The sequence below is a fragment of the Physeter macrocephalus genome, chromosome 8 (genome assembly GCF_002837175.3).
Source record: "Physeter macrocephalus isolate SW-GA chromosome 8, ASM283717v5, whole genome shotgun sequence".
Lineage (NCBI taxonomy): Eukaryota > Metazoa > Chordata > Mammalia > Artiodactyla > Physeteridae > Physeter > Physeter macrocephalus.
Genome location: NC_041221.1, coordinates 79257851 through 79280284, shown reverse-complemented (window position 1 = coordinate 79280284; position 22434 = coordinate 79257851). Strand labels below are relative to the sequence as shown.

The 22434-nt window shown below is 39.1% G+C and overlaps 1 protein-coding gene across 1 annotated transcript in view; it reads left to right on the top strand.

Moving 5' to 3' along the window:
* The first annotated feature begins 1282 nt into the window (after positions 1–1282).
* Positions 1283–22434, top strand: part of AP3B1 (adaptor related protein complex 3 subunit beta 1) — a 277730-nt gene continuing 256578 nt past the window's right edge. Inside the window, exon 1 of the mRNA XM_007129837.4 lies at positions 1283–1550. Within this exon, the coding sequence (XP_007129899.2) occupies positions 1423–1550 (128 nt within the window). The 5' untranslated portion in view covers positions 1283–1422. The remainder of the gene's footprint in view (positions 1551–22434) is intronic.

The following is a 22434-nucleotide window of genomic DNA, read 5'->3' as shown; positions in this document are numbered from 1 at the left end:
CAGTTTTGGTAATTCGGAATAAGGCTGCTATAAATATCTGTGTAGATTTTTTGCATGGACATAAGTTTTCAGCTCCTTTGGATAAGTACCAAGGAGTTCAATTGCTGGATTATATGGTAGGAGTATGTTTAATTTTGTAAGAAACTGCTCAACTATCTTCCAATGTGGCTGTGCAGTTTTGCATTCGCAGTAGCAATGAATGAGAGTTTCTGTTGCTCCCCGTCCCCACCAGCATTTGGTGGTGTCCGTGTTCTGGATTTTGGCCATTTGGGTAGGTACGTAGTGATACCTCAGTGTTGTTTCCAGTGTGGCCATTAGAGGAGGTGAGGACAGCACTCTAATCCTTGTACGACGCTCTCCCCTCCCCCACCCAGGCGCTGCCTCCCCAGACTGTGTTTCCGTAGTCCCCTGACAGTTTCTCTCAGGGCTCTAAGCTTCAAACTCTGCCTAAAGGGGAAGCAGTACGGAAAGCGTAGGGTAGGATCTGAAATCCACCCGAAACGTCAGGTTGAGGGAAGTTACTCCTGGAAAGGTTTCTCAGGTGTTACTCAGGGGCCAGGCAACTTTCTGCCTTGACTCCCCAGAAGACTTTATTTAAGTGATCCCACAAGCGGCAGAACAAAGGAAGGAGGTGCCCAGATGATAGGCTATTCCTGGTGCGTGAGGCGTACTCTATTTTATTTTATTCTACTTTTGGTAGCCAGACGCCAGTAGGAATCACTAGCTCCTTGAAACCAACGGCCGCAGGATTTTCGTTTGAAGCTTTCACTACAGTGAACACATCTGTAAGGTGGTGGATCCTCAAAGACAGGGCCCTGGAGGTTTCCTTTAAACGCAGAGGTCTGCGACAAAGGTTGCAAGGGGCAGGTGTAAGACACAGATGGTTGGAGGGAGAGGAGCAGAAACCAGCTTAAACAGGAAAAGCAATCCTGATATGTTTAGGAAAGTTGATCTGGTGTGTTAACTGGAGTCTCAGGAAAAATCTGAAAGCTACTGGTTTACAACAGGAGTCCGACAAAGAGGTGTCGGGCTCGGGAACCTCCTAGGCGATCGAAATGGATACACGGGTATTTGTCTCCAAAAAACCTTTAAAAGTCGAGAGTCTAGTCTCCAGCATGAGCGAGGCCTGCCTTCCGCAGAGCCGGGGTCCGAGCCTCTCAGCTACCTCAAAAACCCGGAGAAGGCAAATCCAGTCAGGCCCTGGAGTGCCCGGTGTGGGGTGGGGGTGGGCTCCGGCCGCCTGCACACTGGGCATGCGCAGTGGGTGGATCGCCAGGTCTGCTTTGGGAGCCGTGACGAGTCCGGAAGCGCCTGCGGGCGTCCCTCCAAAGGAGAACTAGTTTTGTTTCGCGTCGCTCGGACGGGAGTCCGTCGGAGAGAACCCCCGGCAGGGCCAACCCGACACTCGGCAGCACCGCAGCAATGTCTAGCAACAGCTTCGCTTACAGTGAGCAGTCCGGAGGAGGGGAGGCGACGGAGCTGGGTCAGGAGGCGACCTCAACTATTTCCCCCTCCGGCGCCTTCGGCCTCTTTAGCAGCGATATGAAGAAGTGAGGAGAAAGGTTTGGGGTGTGGGGACGGGACTGGGGAGCTGATGCCCGGGAGGAGCGGGCACCGAGATGGGGCTCCCGGGAGAGGGGTGGGGTCGCGCTGAGACTGCCCCGGAGCCGAGCGGCAATGTTTTCCGCAGCTGGATCAGTTGGGACTGGTGGGAGTTGTTGGGAGTTTGGGATGAGTGTGTGGAGGGGAAGCTTTAGTAGTTTTCAAACTTCAGTGAAAAAAGAACCATTTGGAGCCCTTAGGTGCTATCCCCAAAGAATTCAGATGCACAGGCATCTGAATTTTGAACAAACGCTTCAAGCTAATTTAATGTTTGCTTGATCACACCTGGAGAAATTCTCTCACTAGCGTGGAAGGGGTGTTTGGGGAGTTGAGAGGAACGTGAGAGTGTGGCTAATGGGAAACTGTTCTGTGACCCTCGAATGCAGGAGCGAGGAGGTGTTTTAGGCGCTTTCTGAAGGGACAAGCTGGTTTATACAGACATTAATGTTCTCGGGCAACGTCCTTTGCACTACAGACAAAAAACAAAACAAAACCCTAAAACAAAAAAACCCCACAAAAACCCCCACCCCAATCCCAAACACAGTAATAAGCATATGAGTAGAGATTATTTAGTGTTACTCTGAGCAAGTGGTAAAATTTTACAAATTAGTAGTGTGAATTTAAAAAATGAACACTAAACATTGTATACTTGGTTTTTTGAAAAGTTATTAAGAGTAAAAAAAAAGAATTATTAAGAGTATTTTAAGTACCACCGAAAAGGGAAAGAAACCACCCCCCGGCATTGATTTTTTTTGGGGGCGAAGGAATGGTTTTAAATTCACATAATTCTGGTAACTTTGGATTTTATTGTAATCATTTTTGCGTTTTTCTTTTTTTTAATCTCAGTGCTAACTGAACACTATGGTCACATAATAGGCTGACACTAGATTTATGCTAAATTAAGGTAAAGTAGCTGTGCTGGTGGCTTTGCGGTGTCAGAAAGATAAATTAAAATTTAATTTAAATTAAATTTCAAATTTATTTTAAAAGACATTCTGGAAGGTGCTAGTAGTTGAAATTGGGATTAACATTTTCACTGTATTAAGCTAACTGAAATCCTGTATGGAGTGTGTGAAATAGTTTTTGGTTTATTTGTTTCCTTATTCGCAGGTTAGGAAAGTTTAAAAGTAATATAACTAATTTTTCATTTTTCATTCTGTGTATTTAGATGATAGATTGTTCCAACAAGGAGCTTGTTGCAGCTCTGCTGTTCTATTAGCAGATGTTTCAACTGTTGAATTAACGTATAAGTCTGTAGAGGTCTGTTTTGCCTGTGATATGCTTACAATTGATTTACTTTTATGTTTTGTGAACTTCTAAGATTTTTTTTTTAGAGCCTTTCATTTCCTATTTTGTCAGATTTGGGCCTGATTTGGAAAAAAACGTGTGGCTTTGACTATGACCAGTGCTGTTGAGGTGACCGAGCATGTTGGATTTAAAATAAAAATAGCTAACATTTATAGAGTGCTTGTGCACTTGTGCACACTACTTTACATTTATTATTTCATTTGGTTCTCCTAACAACCCTTTGGCTGAGTGTGGCTGAGTATGGCTTATGGGAAACTATTCTGTGATGCTCAAGTGTCACAGAGGATCAAGGAGCAACCCAAAGGTACTTTTTTGATCCCACTTTGCGGATGAGAAAATTGGAGCACAAGTGGTTAATTTGCCCAAGATCACAAAGTTAGAACCACTGCACTGCCTGAATCTGAACTCAATCTAATCTTGGAGCCCATTCTCTTGAGCACTTGGATGTGCTACTTACTACTTGATGAAGTTTATTGTGCTTTTATTAGAGAATGCATACAACTCATTAAAAGTTTAAAACTTTGAATAGTAGTTGTAGACAGTGTATGACCTTGAGGCTTTCAGGAATTAGAAACATTTTGGCCATTGAATTGCAACCTAATGGGGTTGTACAGAAACAAGGAGACCCCTGTTCTGGAAGTGGTCACTTAATCTCTCTTGAGCTTGCATTCTCTCATTTATTAAAGGGTGATATTTCTTGCCTTTTTTAAAAACCCAAATGACAAAATTTATATAAAAAAACTTAAAGCTTACCCTGTTCCTCTGCTCTAATTTATTTTTTTATTGAAGTATAATTGACATATAATGTATTAGTTTCAGGTGTACAACGTAGGTAGGTATTCAGTACGTATTTTTATATATTGAGAAAGGATCACCACAAGAAATCTAGTTAACATCCGTCACCACACTTAGTTACAATTTTTTTCCTGTGATGAGGACTTTCAAGATTCACTTTTTTAGCAGCTTTCAAATATACAATACAGTATTATTAACTGTATAGTCACCATGCTGTACATTACATCCCCCTGACTTATTTATTTTATAACTGGAACTTTGTGCCTTTGACTCTCTTCACCCATTTCGCCCACCCCCTCTGCTCTCATTTTCTTTTTTTAAAAAAATTAATTAATTTATTTTTAAATTTTTGGCTGCCTTGGGTCTTTGTTGCTGTGCGCGGGCTTTCTCTAGTTGCAGTGAGTGGAGGCTACTCTTCATTGCGGTGTGCAGGCTTCTCATTGCAGTGGCTTCTCTTGTTGCAGAGCATGGGTTCTAGGTGCGCGGGCTTCAGTAGTTGTGGCACGCGGGCTCAGTAGTTGTGGCTCGCGAGCTCTAGAGCGCAGGCTCAGTTGTGGCGCACGTCTGCTCTCATTTTCGATGATTTATCAACACTTTGAAATCGTTTCAGGTTTGCAAAAAAGTTGCAAGAATAATACAGAGAACTACTCCTGATGCACATTCACCAATTTAAAAAAATTGCTGCATTGCTTTATTTATTTCTCCATGCACACGCAGACACACACATTCCATATTATTATCTCTTCTGATACATCTGAGAATAGGTTGTATACGTCATGTCTCTTTATCTTCATACCTCAGTGTGTAGTTTTTTAAGAACTACAGTACTTTTACAACCGTAGTACTGTTATATTCAGGAAATTTAACATTAGTACAGTCTACAGTCTATAATCCCCGTGTTGTCATTTGCCCCAATAAATAATTTTAATGTTTTTTAACATTTTTTTCTCTAGTACAGAATCCAGTCCAGGATAATGTATTTCACTTAGTTCTCATATCTCTTTAATCTCCTTTAATCTGGAATAGTTCCTTAGCCTTTGTCCTTCACTACCTTGACACTTTTGAAGAATACAAGCCAATTACTTTATAGCATGTTAATCAACTTGTCTTTGCTGGTTCATACATACATTCATGTTGTTTATCCCAGGCTACAGTACTACCTTCTTAGACTATTGTGTCAGGAGGCATAGGATGCCCATCTTCATGATGTTAATTTTCCCAGGTAAAGGGTTGTCCATTATTTATTTTTTTTCCAATAATCTATCTATGGGGGGGACAGTTGGAAACCATGCAGATGTTTTGCTCTTCATCAGATTCACCATCCCCTATATTTAGCAACCATCAATGAATCTCTTCAACCAGTCTTTACCACAGTGTCTGCAAAGTGGTGATGTTCTAACTCCTTCCACTATTCTGTTCTTTGGCCGCATTCTCTCATTTATTAAAGGGTGATATTTCTTGCCTTTTTTAAAAACCCAAATGACAAAATTTATATAAAAAAACTTAAAGCTTACCCTGTTCCTCTGCTCTAATTTATTTTTTTATTGAAGTATAATTGACATATAATGTATTAGTTTCAGGTGTACAACGTAGGTAGGTATTCAGTACGTATTTTTATATATTGAGAAAGGATCACCACAAGAAATCTAGTTAACATCCGTCACCACACTTAGTTACAATTTTTTTCCTGTGATGAGGACTTTCAAGATTCACTTTTTTAGCAGCTTTCAAATATACAATACAGTATTATTAACTGTATAGTCACCATGCTGTACATTACATCCCCCTGACTTATTTATTTTATAACTGGAACTTTGTGCCTTTGACTCTCTTCACCCATTTCGCCCACCCCCTCTGCTCTCATTTTCTTTTTTTAAAAAAATTAATTAATTTATTTTTAAATTTTTGGCTGCCTTGGGTCTTTGTTGCTGTGCGCGGGCTTTCTCTAGTTGCAGTGAGTGGAGGCTACTCTTCATTGCGGTGTGCAGGCTTCTCATTGCAGTGGCTTCTCTTGTTGCAGAGCATGGGTTCTAGGTGCGCGGGCTTCAGTAGTTGTGGCACGCGGGCTCAGTAGTTGTGGCTCGCGAGCTCTAGAGCGCAGGCTCAGTTGTGGCGCACGTCTGCTCTCATTTTCGATGATTTATCAACACTTTGAAATCGTTTCAGGTTTGCAAAAAAGTTGCAAGAATAATACAGAGAACTACTCCTGATGCACATTCACCAATTTAAAAAAATTGCTGCATTGCTTTATTTATTTCTCCATGCACACGCAGACACACACATTCCATATTATTATCTCTTCTGATACATCTGAGAATAGGTTGTATACGTCATGTCTCTTTATCTTCATACCTCAGTGTGTAGTTTTTTAAGAACTACAGTACTTTTACAACCGTAGTACTGTTATATTCAGGAAATTTAACATTAGTACAGTCTACAGTCTATAATCCCCGTGTTGTCATTTGCCCCAATAAATAATTTTAATGTTTTTTAACATTTTTTTCTCTAGTACAGAATCCAGTCCAGGATAATGTATTTCACTTAGTTCTCATATCTCTTTAATCTCCTTTAATCTGGAATAGTTCCTTAGCCTTTGTCCTTCACTACCTTGACACTTTTGAAGAATACAAGCCAATTACTTTATAGCATGTTAATCAACTTGTCTTTGCTGGTTCATACATACATTCATGTTGTTTATCCCAGGCTACAGTACTACCTTCTTAGACTATTGTGTCAGGAGGCATAGGATGCCCATCTTCATGATGTTAATTTTCCCAGGTAAAGGGTTGTCCATTATTTATTTTTTTTCCAATAATCTATCTATGGGGGGGACAGTTGGAAACCATGCAGATGTTTTGCTCTTCATCAGATTCACCATCCCCTATATTTAGCAACCATCAATGAATCTCTTCAACCAGTCTTTACCACAGTGTCTGCAAAGTGGTGATGTTCTAACTCCTTCCACTATTCTGTTCTTTGGCCTCTTATCCTAAAGCTCTATGTCCTTTTGATCCTTCACTAACCATCTCAAGGATGCCTCATCACTTCCTAGTCACAGGATTATTGATGATTTTTGTTTTCTGAATTTAATCCTATTTATCAATCTTATTTATTCCCTCCCTTTTAAATAGAACTAAAGTTAGGGAGCTTTAAATGGTTTTACGAAAGCAGATTTTATACATCATTTATTGGTTAATCAAGCCTGTGTATTAGATGATTGGTGTCAAGATTTGCAATTTCATTATTTAAAAATGTAAAGAATTAATTTTTTGTAATTATTTCCTTTGAGACTATTGTAAACTTTTATTGCTTTTATTTTTTTCCTCAATTATTTTTCTTTTGTCTTAAACTCTTATCTTAACCAATTTGGCTGTGTGTGTATAATTTAAAAATTAATTTTAATATTTTTATTTCTGGATTAAACATTTAATTAGGAATTAATTTCTAGAAGGAAACAGAAAATACTAATTAATTTTTCTTAACAATGGTAAAACTACTAAATTTCCAAATCTCTTTTCTTTTGAGAACATCACAGTGTATTCGAAAGAGCATTGGACCTAGAGTGAGAAGGCCTGGATTTAAGTTGATGTTTTCCACCTGTAGTAATGTTTCCTTGTTCAAGTTGCTTGATCTCTTCAAACTTCAGTGTCCTCATTTCTAGAGAGGACTTGCCTATTTTGTGAGTTTTTCATAAGATGGTATAGTTGAAAATGATTTCTAAACTAGAATATTAACTAACACTATTTAGAAAAGTTGTTGAAAACTTCGCTGAGGTGGTGATATTTTAGGTCATAAAACCTGGGAAGATTTTTGCCAGGTGGAGAACAGGGGGAGTTCTTCAGGCAAAGTATACAGAAACCTGGAGAATTGCAAAAAAAAAAAAAAAAAAAAAAATGCATATTTAGATGAAATATAGATTATAGATCAGCATTTAGAATTGTGGGTAGTAATTAAAGCATGGGAATGGATGAAAGCACCCAGGGAGCATTTTTCTGGTTAGGAGACAAGGCAGTTTAGACAAATCGCTAGGGGACACCACCATTTAAGGTGTGAATGGAAGAAGAACTGGCTAAAGAGTGCTCAGAGGGGTAGGAAACCAGAGAAAGGTTAAAAAAAAAAAAAAAAAAGGAAGCTGAGAGGAAAGTAGATTAGAGGAAATGGTCAACTATGTTAGGAACTGCAGAGAGAGGGCAAATAGAATGAAGGCTGAAAAGAGGCCATTGGATTTAACAATGCATAGGTAACCAAGGTAGCAGTTTTAGTCCCTGCTGAAATTGGGGTGGACTTTTCATTTGTTTAGATTCACAGGGCTGATTTAGACCCAAACAAAGAGCTGCATACTTTTGTGTGGTACTACGTCATGTAGTAGTATGATATAATCAATACTACATCAGTGTATTTGCATTGCAAATGATAAGGCCTAGCTTACTTTTTTAACTTAAATTTTATTTATTGTCAGCTTGATATCAGCCATGAAAATTACATTACATATAACCCTTGAACCTTTAATATCAGTGTTTCTCAGTGGAATCCACTAGGAATTTTACAATGGGGCTCTAGTTTGCATATAATTACAGCAAACCTAACTTACCTCCACTGCCAGAGGGCATATAGAAATGTATCTGAATGAGAGCAACCTTCTTACAGGGATGTTTTTGAGTTAACTTTATTTTTAAAATTTATTTATTTATTTATTTATTTTTGGCTGCATTGGATCTTTGTTGCTGCACGCGGGCTTTCTCTAGTTGCAACGAGCGGGGGTTACTATTCGTTGCTGTGCGCAGGCTTCTCACTGTGGTGGCTTCTCTTGTTGCGGAGCACAGGCTCTAGGCACACGGGCTTCAGTAGTTGTGGCATGTGGGCTCTAGAGCGCAGGCTCAGTAGTTGTGGCACACGGGCTTAGTTGCTCCACGGCATGTGGGATCTTCCCGGACCAGGGCTCGAACCCGTGTCCCCTGCATTGGCAGGTGGATTCTTAAGCACTGCACCACCAGGGAAGTCCTGACTTAACTTTATTAAAAGTAGAGATCAACCAGTCCTGTCGACCAAGAAAATGCAGAAGGCTGCAAATAAAATAATTTATTTGGGGTCTTAAGAATTGCAGTTCGCGATTGTACAGGGGAAGAGAGTCAGAGGCTTATAAAGATGAAAGCTACAAGGTTATTAAGTTGTCTGTCAAGAATTATGGTTGACCATGATGCAAGGAAGTATTTGTCCTTAAGGAGCAGGCTGTCACAAGTTATTTTAGGGTAAGGGTCGGTTAAATATTTTGAGTTTCTGGAACATTGGGCAGATATTCTGGATACCTATATTAAGATAGTAAGTGGTCAGAGTTCAGATTCCATCCGGGCTGAGTCGTCCGTAAGTCATACTTCCTCAGTGGCCTCCTGGCTTCATTTTAGAGAGCTCTCAGCAGTACCGACTTCATTTTGATTTTCCTTTTACAGCCCCAGTTGTCAGTACCTTATTAATAGTAACACATTATTTTGTTTATTTTTGTATTTCTTCCAGTTTTATTGAGATATAATTTATATACAGCACTGTATGAGTTTAAGGTGTACAGCATAATGATTTGACTTACGTACATCATTAAGTGATTACCACTGTAAGTTTAGTGAACATCTGTCATCTCATATAGATACAAAATTAAAGAAATAGAAAATTTTTTTTTCTTCTGATAAGAACTCTTAGGATTTGCTTAAAATTTTTCACATATAAAGTATAGTAGTGTTAGTTACATTCATCATGTTGTATAGTACATCCCCAGTTGTAAGATAAAGTACTTACTTATAACTGGAAGTTTGTACCTTTGACTACCTTCATCCAATTCCCCCGCCCCCCCCAACCTCCCTGCCTCTTGTAACCACAATTCTGATCTCTTTTTCTGTAAGTTTGTTTGTTTTTGATGAATAATTGACCTATAACACTATGTTAGTTCCTGGTACATAACATAGTGATTCAATATTTCTATACATTTCCAAATGATCGCTATAATAAGTCTAGCTGTTATCTCTTGTCATACAAAGATACTACATAATTATTGACTGTATTCTCCACACTGTACATTTCATACATGTGACTCATTTATTTTGTAACTGAAGTTTATACACCTATCCCCTCCTTCCCCTGCAACCACCTGTTCTCTGTATCTGTGATCTGTTTCTGTTTAGTTATGTTTGTTCATTTGTTTTTTAGATTCCGCATATGTCTTTCTCTGTCTGACTTATATCCCTTGGCATAATACTCTCTGGTCATTACATGTTGTAGAAAATGGCAAGATTTCATTCTTTTTTATAGATGAGTAATATTCTGTTGTGTGTGTGTGTGTCTGTCTGTATACACATACCATGTTTTCTTTATCCATTCATCTGTCAGTGGACACTTAGGTTGCTTCCATATCTTGGCTATTGTAAATAATGCTGCAATGAACTTATGTGGCATATATCTTTTCAAATTAGTGTTGTTTTCTTTGGATAAATACCCAGGAGTGGAATTGCTAGATCATATGATAATTCCATTTTTAATCTTTTGAGGAACCTCCATACCCTTATGGCTGCTGCAATTTACAATCCCATCAACAGTGTACAGTGGTTCCCTTTTCTCCACATCTTTGCCATTTTTTGATTGAGTTCGGTTTTTTTTTTTGATAATTGTATGAGCTGTTTATATATTTTGGATATTAATGCCTTGTCACATCATTTGCAAATATTTTCTCCCATCCTGTAGGTTGTCTCTTTGTTTTGTTGATGGTTTCCTTTGCTGTGCAAAAGCTTTTAAGTTTAATTAGGTCCCATTTATTTATTTTTATTTTTATTTCTTTTACCTTAGGAGACAGACCCAAAAAAATATCATTATGATTTATGTCAAAGAGTATTCTGCCTATGTTTTCTTCTAGAAGTTTTAGGGTTTCAGGTCTTACATCTAGGTCTTTAATCCATTTTGAGTTTATTTTCGTATATGCTGTGAGGTAATGTTCTAATCTCAGCTTTTACATGTAGCTGTCCAGTTTTCCCAGCTCCATTGTTGAAGAGGCTGTCTTTTCTACATTGTACCTTAAATTCTTGGTTGATGTCAGCCTGTAAGTAGGTGGGGCCCAGGCCCAGGGGGTCCTGGGGCTGGTGCCAGACTGCTGCTGAGTGGGCTGGGTCCTGACACAGCTGGCTGTAGGGTCCCGGTGGTTCCAGTTCTGGTGCCCACCCGCTGGTTGATGAAGCCGGGTCCAGAGCTAGTGCTGGCCCGCAGGTGGGTGGGGTGGATGGGATTGGCTGGCTGCTGGACCCGGGGCTCTTGCTGGCCCATTGATGTGTAGGGCTGGATATTGGGCCTTCTGATAGACAGGGCTGGGTCCCAGGGCAGCTGGGGGTTCAGGGGTTCCTATGGCAGCTGGCCTGCTGGTGGGTAGGACAGTGTCCCCCCCCGCAACTAGCTTGGTCTAGAGTGTCCCAGGACTGGTGCCGACTGGTTGGTGGGTGGGCTGGGTCCTGGCACTAACAAGCTAGAGGGAGAATTCCAAAATGACGCTTGCCAGCACCAGTGTCCTTGGGAAATGACCTCCCCAAAATGGCTGCCACCAGCATCTATGTTTCCAGGATATGTCCCAGTTGCCTCTTGCCTCTCTGGGAAGCTTTCCAAGATTAGCAAGTTGGTCTGACCCAGGGTCCTTTCAAATTACTGCTTCTGCCCTGGGTCCTGGAGCATGTGAGATTTAGTATGTGCCCTTTTATGAGTGGAGTCTCTATTTCCCACAGTCCTCTGGCTCTCCCCAAAGTAAGCCCCACTCGTCTTCAAAGCCAAACATTCTAGGGGCTTGTCTTCCCGGTGCAGGACCCATGGGCTGGGGAGCCTGATGTGGGGCTCAGAGCCCTTGATCCTTGGGGAGAACCCCCGCAGTTGTAATTATCCTCCTGTTTCTGGGTCCTCTACCTGAGGCTTTGGGTCTTGACTATATTGTAGCTCTGCCCTTCCTCCCTATCTTTCTGTGGTTCCTTCTGTATATCTTAAGTTGTAGGAGCTCTTCTCTGCTAGTGTTCAGGTCATTCTCATCTGTAGTTGCTCTATAAATAGTTGTGATACTGGTGTGTCCGTAGGAGGATGTGAACTCAGGATCTTCCTGCTCCACCATATTGGCCACTCCATAACACATTATTTTAGACATACTTTAAAGAGTCATTGTGTCTCCATATGAGGGTTTAAACTTTTTTTTCCCATTTTTTATTTATAATATTTAACTTTAAATTTTTATTTATAATATTTAATTTTAATTAGGGTCTATACCATATTTAAAAATTTTTTCATATAACAGTTTTATAGTTCCAGTTGTTCAAAGCTTGCTCTACTCTCTTTACTTTTCCTAGTATTTTCATTGATACCTTTATCTCATTCAGTCATTCTGTATTTTCATTTTGTAATGACTCATTGAATATTTGTTGAATATTGTATAGAGGAATCTTTCTTTCACATACTCACCTAATATTACATGGTATAATTTATGTGAAGGTGCTTAGCCAAGTGTTTGGCTTATAATTTTGCATAATAAATGTTTTAGGTCTTTTACTCAATTGAATGATTCTGATTCTACTAATATTTACTGTTTCTTTAGCCAGCGTAGTTAAAAAATAAAGCATGGTGCTTCCCTGGTGGCACAGTGGCTGAGAGTCCGCCTGCCGATGCAGGGGACACGGGTTCATGTCCCGGTCTGGGAAGATCCCACATGCCGCGGAGCGGCTAGGCCCATGAGCCATGGCCACTGAGCCTGCACGTCCGGAGCCTGTGCTCCGCAACGGGAGAGGCCGCAACAGTGAGAGGCCGCGTACCGCAAAAAAAAAAAAAAAAAAAATAAATAAAGCATGACTGGATTCCGTGGACCTTATACAGAAGGAAAATTTAGCCTGGTATCCCTATTAATGTGTTATCACATTACCCTGAAGTTAATTGTATATAGTTCCAAAACAGCCATTTTCTTTATGTCATTGCTTGAGTTTTTGTTGTGGTTAGGGTTATTGACTTAGAATTGTCACATAAGTGTTGAATGAATTTTACAATCAGGATTTTTGAAGTCTATACCATTTTTGAAAGGCATCTTTATTTATACCATCTTTAACTTTATTTATATCATCTTAAAGGCATCTTTAACTATACTGTAAGTGTAGTTAATTCCTCTGTGTTTTCAGCAGAAAAATAAATAATTATAAGATCTTTATCTTGCCTTTAAGAATTTAGTTGGTGAGATAAGGCTAATGTGAACTAATACAAGTATAAAATTAGTGTTAAATTGTGTAATAATTCTCAACTTTTCATACCTACCAAAAGGTATTTATTATAAGCCTTTATTTTTGTAAACAATGATTTACTGAAGAAAATGGACGTGCTGTAATTGTAAAATGTTAAACACATTTTAGTTTGAGATGCTGAAATTGTTGGAGTCCTGAGTTAGTGTGTTATGAAGAGGCACAGGCTTCTCATTGTGAATTCCTTTCTCTCGTGCTCAGGAGTCCAGTGTTGCCAGTATGAAAATATACTCCATTAATGATTTCCATAGCATACCTTTGTCCTTGTCATCATCTTCAATTTCTGAAGATTAAATTCCCTTGAGTTCTAATAACTCCAGTTTTGGTAAGTGCTCTATCTTGTTAATTCTGCTTAGCTTTTGGAATTTATGGTCATTAGATCTAGTTATGGAGATGTAAATAATATATTTGCCATGCTGTATATGTAAATTGGACCCTATTTTTAAAAAAATTTACAAGAGACATATAAAATATAAGCAATTTCAGTGTTTTATTTTATTTTGGCTGCACTGCATGGTTTGTGGGACCTTAGTTCCCCAATCATGGATTCAACCTGGACCACAGCAGTGAAAGTGCTAAGTCCTAACCATTGGACTGCCAGGAAACTCCCAATTTCAATGTTTTATTGATCTTTCACTAAGTAAATGTCATTTGTTCCAAGATGGCTGTTAACAAAAGAAGGAACTAGTTGTTTTTGTCTTCACATAAGTAAGACTGTTAGTTCTACAAAGGGCTGACTACACAGGTTAAGGATTGTCACTTTAGTGGTGCAGTAGGGTTCCTGTAATTTAATTCTTGAAACATACTTGAAATCAAATAAGATTTTACCACACTGAACAAAAAATGGATGAAATACTGCAGAGTCCTACTTTCCAACAGATTATAAGTGTTCCATTTTATTTGCTTAGCTTGCATTTCTTCTTGGAGGAGAGTCACTTCTTTTTTAAAAAAATTTATTTTATTTATTTATTTTTGGCTGCGTTGGGTCTTCGTTGCTGCACGCGGGCTTTCTCTAGTTGAGGCGAGCGGAGGTCACTCTTTGTTGCGGTGCACAGGCTTCTTATTGCAGCGGCTTCTCTTGTTGCAGAGCAGGGGCTCTAGGTGCGTGGGCTTCAGTAGTTGCACCATGCGGGCTCATCAGTTGTGGCTCGCGGGCCCTAGAGCACAGGCTCAGTAGTAGTGGTGCACGGGCTCCGTGGCATGTGGTATCTTCCCAGACCAGGGCTCGAACCTATGTCCCCTGCATTGGCAGGCAGATTCTTAACCACTGCGCCACCAGAGAAGTCCAGGAGAGTCACTTCTGACTTTTACAATTTATCTTAAATACTCAACCAAGAAAACATTCATCCCTTGATATAGGATATGTTGTTTTAAGATCACTGGTTTTGGGAAATCCAAGGAGAAAATATGGAATACTTAAATTCAGGCCTTACCATGAAATCCCAAGATGTGAGATATTACTTCTAAAAATATTTAGAATTTAGGGTAACATTACTAGAACTGAATGAGTAAAACCAAAAAAATCAGACAGATGGTCAGTTGAAATGTTCTTTTTTACTGCAGAAAAGTTACAAATGCTCATGAATGACAAATGTATTATAGTGAAATAATTTGACAGTATTGCAATTGTGTATATAAATGAACTACTGCCAAAAACAAATTGCCTGCAGTCCAAATTCAAAATTTAAAGTGAAGAGCCCAAAGTACAATAATCAAGAGGGAAATGATTTTCCTATATTTCACATTATTATGAATAACATTCTTTGGTTTGTATACTTAAGGAAGACTTATTTAGCATGTTAGCTGGAAAGAGTTCATAGATCTACAAAAGTGAGCAATTTATAGTCAATGTCTGCTTATTGATGGGCTAATTACTTGTACTGCTGATAGGAATTGACCTAATTAGAAGGCCAGTGTCTTTAATCCTGCAGCTGAGTGAGTTAACATGGCAGCTGCATAAGCGAGAGACTTATGAATAAGGCTGGTCCCAGTATCATGGGTTGGCAGAGCTACATGTCACCCAGCTTTACTCTAGAAATGGGTCAAAGTTTCTTAAAGCCTAGGTTAAGGATGTGGTCATGAAGAATGAGGGGGGAATTTAGTACTATGGGGGCAGAGAGGTAAGGTGTAGAGTGGAAGGTCCGGTGCCAGATTGTGTAGGGCCTTGTAAGGACTTTGGATTTTACTATGAGTGTAAAGAGAAGCCATTGGAAGGTTTTGAGCAGAATGGGCATTTAGAAGTCAGTCAGTAACTATTAAGTGCTTGTGGTGTGCCAGATATATTTATGTTTTCAAAAAGTTTATGGTCTGTAGGATACTTGGGACCTGTTTATTCATTTCCAATGTTTTTTTCTATAACTAAAAAAATATAGAAGTAACTTACTGATTGAGTGCCTTAATGAAGAGTGCCTTCTTATGCTAGGTACTATGCTTGATGCTGGGGATTAATCAATCAGTGGACAAAATGCCTGCTTTCATGGAGCATATATTCCAACTGGAAGAAGATAGGTAATAAACAAGTAAATATATGGTTGGTCATTTGATGACAAGGAGCGCTGTAGAGAAAAGTAAGGCAGGGAAAGAGGATAGAGAGTTAAGGTGGAGGTTGGGTTGAGTTTGAAATAGCAGGGTCAGGAAAAGATCCTTGACAGTACTACCTGGAGTACCTGAGGGAGTGACATGCAGATGTCTGGGGAGAAGTATTCAGTCAAGAGGAATTACATGTGCTCAGGCCCTGAGGCAGGAGAGTTTCTGACCTGTGAGCATCAACAAAGAGGCCAGTATGTCTGGATAGAGTGAATGAAGGAAGAGGGGGAACTTAGCAGATGAGGAGGTCAGAGAAGTAAGGGCCAGATTGTGTAGGGCTTTGTAAATCATTTTAAGGACTTGGATTTTACTCCGTGTGAGAAGGGAAGCCATTGGAGAGTTTTGAACAGAGGAGTGAGATGATCCACCTTACGTTTTTAATGTATCGCTTTGTCTCCTGAACTAGGAATAGACTGCAGATCTGAGGCAGGGAGACCAGGCAGGGTAACCAGCAAGGAGACCACCACAGTAACCCAGTAACCCAAGAGAAGGGGATGACTAAATTAGACTGGTGGTAGTGGAGAGCAGTGGTTGGATTCTGGATATATTTTGAAAGTAGAGCCAGTGAGATTTGCTGATGGTTTAGATGTGGTGTGTGAGGGAAAAAGATACCAAAGATGGACACAAGGTTTTTTTGCCTAAACAGCTGGAAGTTTGGAATTGTTATCAAAATGAAGAAGATTGTGTAAAGAGGAATTTTTTAAAAGGGGAAGAGGTTCAAGAGCTTGAGCATGTTAAGTCTGAGGTACCTATTAGGCATCCAAGAGGAGATATTAAATAGGCAGTTGGATATATGAGTCTGAAGTTTCGGGAGGAGTTAGGCTAGAGGTATAAGTTTGGGAGCCATAGGGTTATAGAGGGTATTAAGTACCCTGATTGGGTGAGACATCAAGGGAGTGAATGTAGAAAGTGAAGAGGTCAGAGTACTAATCTCTGGGGCATTCCTGGAGTGTTTCTGTCAGATAGGGTCAAGTAAGGTGATTACAGTACTGACAAGTGGCTTTGGAATTTGTCACTTTGGAGGTCTTTGGTGACCCTGACAAGCAGGTTAGGTGCAGTGGTGGGGCTGAAAGCCTGACTGGAGTGGGTTCAAGAGAGAAAGGAGAGGGACTTCCCTGGTGGTGCAGTAGATAGGAATCCGCCTGCCAACGCAGGGGATGTGGGTTCGATCCCTAGACCAGGAAGATCCTGCATGCCGTGGAGCAACTAAGGCCGTGCGCCGCAATTACTGAGCCTGCGCTCTAGAGCCCGGGTGCCACAACTACTGAGCCCACATGCCACAACTACTGAAACCTGCGCCTAGAGCCCGTGCTCCACAACAAGAGAAGCCACCGCAAGGAGAAGCCCATGTACCTCAACTAGAGAAAGCCCAGGCACAGCAATGAAGACCCAACGCAGCCAAATATAAATAAAATTAAATCTTATAAAAAAAAAAAAAAAAGAGAGAGAGAGAGAAAGGAGAGATGTAGTTAGTATGTATTACTGTATAGGGGAGCAAAGAAATGGAATGGTATCTGGAAGGGAATGTTAGGTTATGAAGAGGAAGGAATAAATTGATGATGCAACAGGGAAAAGATAGTCACTGGACTGCTTTCCCTCTTTCCTTATAGAAAATTTAGCAAATACAGATGAGTTAAATAACCCTAATTTTAATACCCATAGAGAATCAGTTAAAAAGATACAGATCTTCCAGTCTTTTTTTGCCTATATACTATGTATTTTTAAAGCAAAGCTATATACTTTTTTAGTGTAATATTGTAATTTGCTTTTTTCACTTACTAATATGTGAAGTCTGTTCATTTCTTAACGTGATAGTCCTTTTAGGGCAAATTGTAATTAAGCCACTATCTTGGAATAACCACTAAACTATTAGAAAATAGTGTCTTGTTTTAAACAGTATCTTGTATAGAGTGGGACCTTATTAATTACTAACTACAAGAACAAAGGGAATAACCTAACAGAAGAGTCCATACTAACAATGTTACATGTTAGCACTGACCAGGGCTTTCCACACATACCTGTGTACACATGAGGCAGAGGGAATAGCACATACCTGGGTTTAGAGCCGTGTTGTTCAGTACCGTAGATACCAGCCAAAGGTAACTATTTAAACTAATTGAAATAATTTTAGTTTCTGAGTCACACTAGCCACATTTTTATGTGCTCAGTGTAGCTAGCAGTTAACATCTTGGATAATGTGAATAAAGAATATTTCTTTCTGTCATCATAGAGCAGTCTATTGGACACTGCTGGTTTAGAGGCAAGGATTTAGGGCTTATTTAAAGAATAGGAAAAGTTCAGTATGGCTGAAGCACAGAGTTGGAGGGAAATTGGGACATGTGAAAGATGGTTGATAGATAGTCAGGGTCCATATTATGAAGGGTCTTCTATACCATGCTCATAAATTTGAACTTCATAAAGGTTTGCACAGTAAGAAGCTACCAAAGGATTTTTTTTTTTTGCTTTACGCAGGCCTCTCACTGCTGTGGCCTCTCCCGCTGCGGAGCACAGGCTCCGGACGCGCAGGCTCAGTGGCCATGGCTCACGGGCCCAGCCGCTCCGCGGCATGTGGGATCTTCCCGGACCCGGGCATGAACCCATGTCCCCTGCATCGGCAGGTGGACTCTCAACCACTGCGCCACCAGGGAAACCCAAGAAGCTACCAAAGGATTTTAAGTAGAGGTACAATGTGGTGAGATTTATATTTTAGAAAGATCACTCTGGCTGCACCTAAGTGTTTGGAATGGTCAGCTATGTGAATGGTGGAAGTATTCTGTGATATTGCAAACCCAGAAGATAGAGCAAGTTTGGAGTGAGGAAAGAAAGTGTTGAGTTCCGTTTTGGACCTGTTGAGTTTCATAGTTGGGTGTCCATTAAGCCATTAGATACATGGGTGTGGTACTCAGGAGAGATACCTAGGTTGGAGATATAGATTTGGGAGTCATCAATTGATAGGTGATCTTGGAAGCCATTGAGGGGAAGTTGTGTGATATGTGAGGAGAAGGCCAAGGAGGAATCTTTGTACTAAGTTAACATTGAAGGGAGTGGGAGAATTGAACCTCACTTAGAAGACCAAGAAGAGAGAATGAAGTTTGGGGAAACGCTTGAAGTTCATTATACAAACAGCTTTTGCATTGCGCTTAAGATTTAGGAAAAGGGTCAGACCCGCTTCCTACTTCTGTAGGAGGAAGATGGCAGATAAAGTTGTTTATTGTGGTTTGCTGAGGCAGTATGGCATAATGCTTAAGCACACCCACTCTGGAGCTACTCTGCCTGGGTATGAAAACTTGTTACAGAGTTAATAAGTGGCACTTGGGCGGGTTACTTTATCACTCTATATGCTTGGTTTCCTTTTCTGAAAAATGGAGATGAGGATGATAATAGTACTTGTACTCACTGAAATATTGTGAGGATTAAAAGATTTAACATATGTAAACAGTTAACAGTGCCTGATACATAATAAGCACAATTATTATTAATACTATTTTAACACCATTAAGATCAATTGAGCTTTTTAAAAGTTTTGTTTTTAATGTACTTTCTCAACTTAAAAGTTCAGAATCGTTGTTAATTTTCACATTAACCATTGCTTTATGTTTCTAATTTTCAAATTGTTAAATTTGACATTATTGTTTTTCTGAATTATATTTCACAAGTACTTGAAACTACAAAATCATATAGTATCTTTAATGTGTACTACATAAAAATAAATGAAGTTAATAAGCACTAGGCCAATTCTTCTGTGTGGTTATCAAGGATTTGGGAACAATGATTATAGATAGTATAAATGAAAAAAATATATATTTGTTTTAAACTTTTTGCTTAACCATCAGTCTTGCTGATAGGTATTCTGTTGCTTTAAAGTTGTCTATTCTTAGAGAAGGAGTACATTTTTCCTAAAAGAAGAGGGACTTATATATGTTTTACTTTAACAGAAATTGAAGGAAGAGAGGGTTTCAGGAAGGAGTTAAGTGGTCAGCTGGTGAGTAGCCCAGTAAACTAAAGTCAGAGGTAGTGCTTCTTGGATTTACTGATAAGGTTGATGATCGTGGTGGTAACAGCAGTGTTAGGGAAAATCAGATTGCAGAGGATTGACAGGTGGGAGAGAAGTGAGTAAAGGAAGAGCACTTCTCCAAAGAACTTTGGCTTTCAGGGGGAGGAGATAAGGGCTATTATGTATTTGAGAATGTATATTTGAGGATGTGAGGGAGCAATATACGTAGTCGTCTGTGACTAAGTAATTGTACTTTTCATTAGATTTAATCAAATTCTGTCAAAAATTTCTTCTTGAGATATGTTTGTGATTATTGAAAAGGTCACTGTAATATTGGCCCAGAATAATGTGAGCAGTCAGGTAACAAAAGGAATACAAATGGCTACTGCAAACATCCTTTCTACTTTATTTTACGAAGAGGGTAGTTTTTGTTATATTTTTATTTGGCAGAAAAAAAGTGGGCCACCCTGGGTCATTACCCAGAATTTTTGTTGAAATTTTACCTACGTCTTTATATCCAGAAGTCTGGAACACTATTCTGAATATTTGAGCTCATAGCCTTCAGGGGCAGTGAGAATTTTACAAACACTTTTTATGTACTTTAATAAAATAAAAACAGATGCCTTATATTTAACATTACATGTTGTAGAAATGCTAGGGTTAATTAAAAGTAAATTAAGTAAAGTTAAAAATTCATAGTTCTTGTAGTTTCTGCCTATCTGTCAATATCAACAAGTATAAAATAACACATTGGTTTTCCCAAGGTGATTGGATGCTTGAACATTTCTTTAAAGAGAAAATGTGGTTAAGTTCCTGGAAGTCAGAGATAGTTTTTCTTTACACACACACACGCACACACGCACACACGCACACACACACACACACACACACAGCCATCTTTCCTGGAACCTTGTACACACACACACACACACACACACACACACACACACAGCCATCTTTCCTGGAACCTTGTACAATACTTAACAAATGATTTTGGATAATAGTGACCACAAATGATTTTTTTTCCCCTTCTTTAGCATTCTTAGTATTTTAAAACTTTTCATTAATGTGGTAAAAATTATAAAAATTTTCAGTATAATCTGGTCAATATCATATGTTTTATATTTCAAAAATTTAAAACCATATGTGGAAATAAATTAATCTTTTGAAAATGACAATAGTTTTTCAACAGATGGCAAAATTTAAATAATCATGTAAACTTCAGTGATTTGCATTTTTGGTTTTTTTTTCCTGTCAAGTAGGACATTGTAGGACCTTTTCTCTGTTGCTAGGCTTACATTACCTTCATCAGGAAACTTGACAGGGCCATGTGACTTTTTAATTGTGATAAAAAAAATACGTAACATAAAAATTTACCATCTTAACCATTTTTAAGTGTACGGTTCATTAGTGTTAAGTATATTCACATTGTTGTCCAACAGATCCCCAGAACTTTTTCATCTTGTAACAGTGCCAAGTGACTTCTTAAAAACTGAATTTTTTACTGAGATTTTGAAGTGCTTCAGGGACAAAGCTGATCTAAGGTAGAGACTGCATATTGGTTTCCTCAATTCCCTATACAAAAGGCTGATCCAAACTCATCAGATGGAAAACTTGCCTTCTGTGGCCTTGGAAAGTTTTTTTTTTTTTTTTTTTTTAAAGGATTTAGAAATTAATCTGGCTTTGAGTTGGCATATCTTATTAACATAGAAGTAGAAAACTTATATTATTCTACTATAATTTATGAATTTCTTGGAGGAAAATCTAATACTAATACTCAAACTTGATGCACACACTGATTCTTTGGCATGTCTGTATTTATGCCCATCTGTTACTGTGGCACCGTGCCCATTATTACAGTGGCATGCCAGTAGCAGTGAGGCATGTGAGCCAACAAAGATGAATTGTTTGGATGGAATACACTATTCTGTAATACTAATTAATTTTGAGCTGATGAATCTACATGAGATAATGTTAACCAAATATAGTCAAAGTAATGTCAGTGAAAATAAAATTTATTTTGACTTATACAGAAGTGTATCACAGGTGTTTTAGACTACTACCGAGAATAGTTAGAATTAGTGTTTATTATGGTTCCAGTGATCAGTTGTCTTTTCATAAAAATTTTGAATTTAAGAGAAAAAAGAATGCAGCAGTTTTCTTGTGGTCGATTATAGATTAGGGAGGAAGTGTTGTAGTGCCTTAGGCTACGGATTTTATACTTATTTTACAGTTCTTGAAATTTTTAAAAAAAATTTTTCAATTTTATTTCATTTTTTATACAGCAGGTTATTATTAGTTATCTATTTTATACATATTAGTGTATACATGTCAATCCCAATCTCCCAATTCATCCCACCACCACCCCCGCCACTTTCCCCTCTTGGTGTCCATACGTTTGTTCTCTACATCGGTGTCTCTATTTCTGCAGATGCCCTGCAAACTGGTTCATCTGTACCATTTTTCTAGGTTCCACGTATATGTTTTAACATACGATATTTGTTTCTCTCTTTCTGACCTACTTCACTCTGTATGACAGTCTCTAGGTCCATCCACGTCTCTACAAATGACCCAGTTTCATTCCTTTTTATGGCTGAGTAATATTCCATTGTCTATATGTGCCGCATCTTCTTTCTCCATTCATCTGGAGATGGACACTTAGGTTGCTTCCATGTCCTGGCTATTGTAAATAGAGCTGCAATGAACATTTTGGTACATGTGTGTCGTGTCTTAGTTGCACCACAAGGGATCTTTGCTGAGGCATGCGGGATCTTTCGTTATGGTGCGCGGTATGCTCCGGTTTCTCTCTGGTTGTGGTTCTCAGGCTTGTCTCTAGCTGTCGTGTGTGGGTTTTCTCTCTCT